Source organism: Volvox carteri (genome assembly GCF_000143455.1).
Source record: "Volvox carteri f. nagariensis unplaced genomic scaffold VOLCAscaffold_621, whole genome shotgun sequence".
NCBI classification, from domain to species: Eukaryota; Viridiplantae; Chlorophyta; class Chlorophyceae; order Chlamydomonadales; family Volvocaceae; genus Volvox; species Volvox carteri.
In genome coordinates this window covers 1-858 of record NW_003308126.1, presented here as the reverse complement: position 1 = coordinate 858, position 858 = coordinate 1, and the positions used below count along the sequence as shown (strand labels likewise).

General features: G+C 74.8%; 1 protein-coding gene across 1 annotated transcript in view; it reads right to left on the bottom strand.

Annotated features, from left to right (window-relative positions):
- The window catches only part of VOLCADRAFT_101286 (uncharacterized protein), a gene marked incomplete at both ends in the record, with an annotated part of 6,230 nt that extends 5,710 nt beyond the window's left edge, over positions 1-520 (bottom strand). The window contains 2 exons of the mRNA XM_002959722.1: positions 180-362; positions 415-520. Coding sequence (XP_002959768.1) covers positions 180-362; positions 415-518 — 287 coding nt within the window. The remainder of the gene's footprint in view (positions 1-179; positions 363-414) is intronic.
- Positions 521-858: the final 338 nt, after the last annotated feature.

Sequence of the window (858 nt, the reverse complement as noted above, 5' to 3'; positions counted from 1 at the left end):
GGCGGCGGGTGTGGCGTTTGCCGCGGGTGGGGTGGCTGCGGCGAGTGCGGCTGCGGTGTCGCCAAGTGTTGCGGCGGTGGCGTCGGTGTCGGTGACAATGGCGGGTGTGCGGTGGCGGCGGGTGTGGCCGCGGTGGCGGACGCGTCGATGGCGGCGACGGCGGCGGGTGTGGCGTTTACCGCGGGTGTGGTGGCTGCGGTGAGTGCGGCTGCGGTGTCGCCAAGTGTTGCGGCGGTGGCGTCGGTGGCGGTGACAACGGCGGGTGTGCGGTGGCGGCGAGTGCGGCTGCGGTGTCGCCAAGTGTTGCGGCGGTGGCGTCGGTGGCAGTGACAATGGCGGGTGTGCGGTGGCGGCGGGTGTGGCTGCGGTGGCGGACGCGTCGGTGGCGGCGACGGCGGCGGGTGTGGCGTTTACCGCGGGTGGGGTAGCTGCGGCGAGTGCGGCTGCGGTGTCGCCAAGTGTTGCGGCGGTGTCGTCGGTGGCGGTGACAATGGCGGGTGTGCGGTGGCGGCGGGTGTGGCTGCGGTGGCGGACGCGTCGGTGGCGGCGACGGCGGCGGGTGTGGCGTTTGCGGCGGGTGTGGTGGCTGCGGCGAGTGCGGCTGCGGTATCGCCAAGCGTTGCGGCGGTGGCGTCGGTGGCGGTGACAATGGCGGGTGTGCGTTGGCGGCGGGTGTGGCTGCGGTGGCGGACGCGTCGGTGGCGGCGACGGCGGCGGGTGTGGCGTTTACCGCGGGTGTGGTGGCTGCGGCGAGTGCGGCTGCGGTGTCGCCAAGTGTTGCGGCGGTGGCGTCGGTGGCGGTGACAATGGCGGGTGTGCGGTGGCGGCGGGTGTGGCTGCGGTGGCGGACGCGTCGGT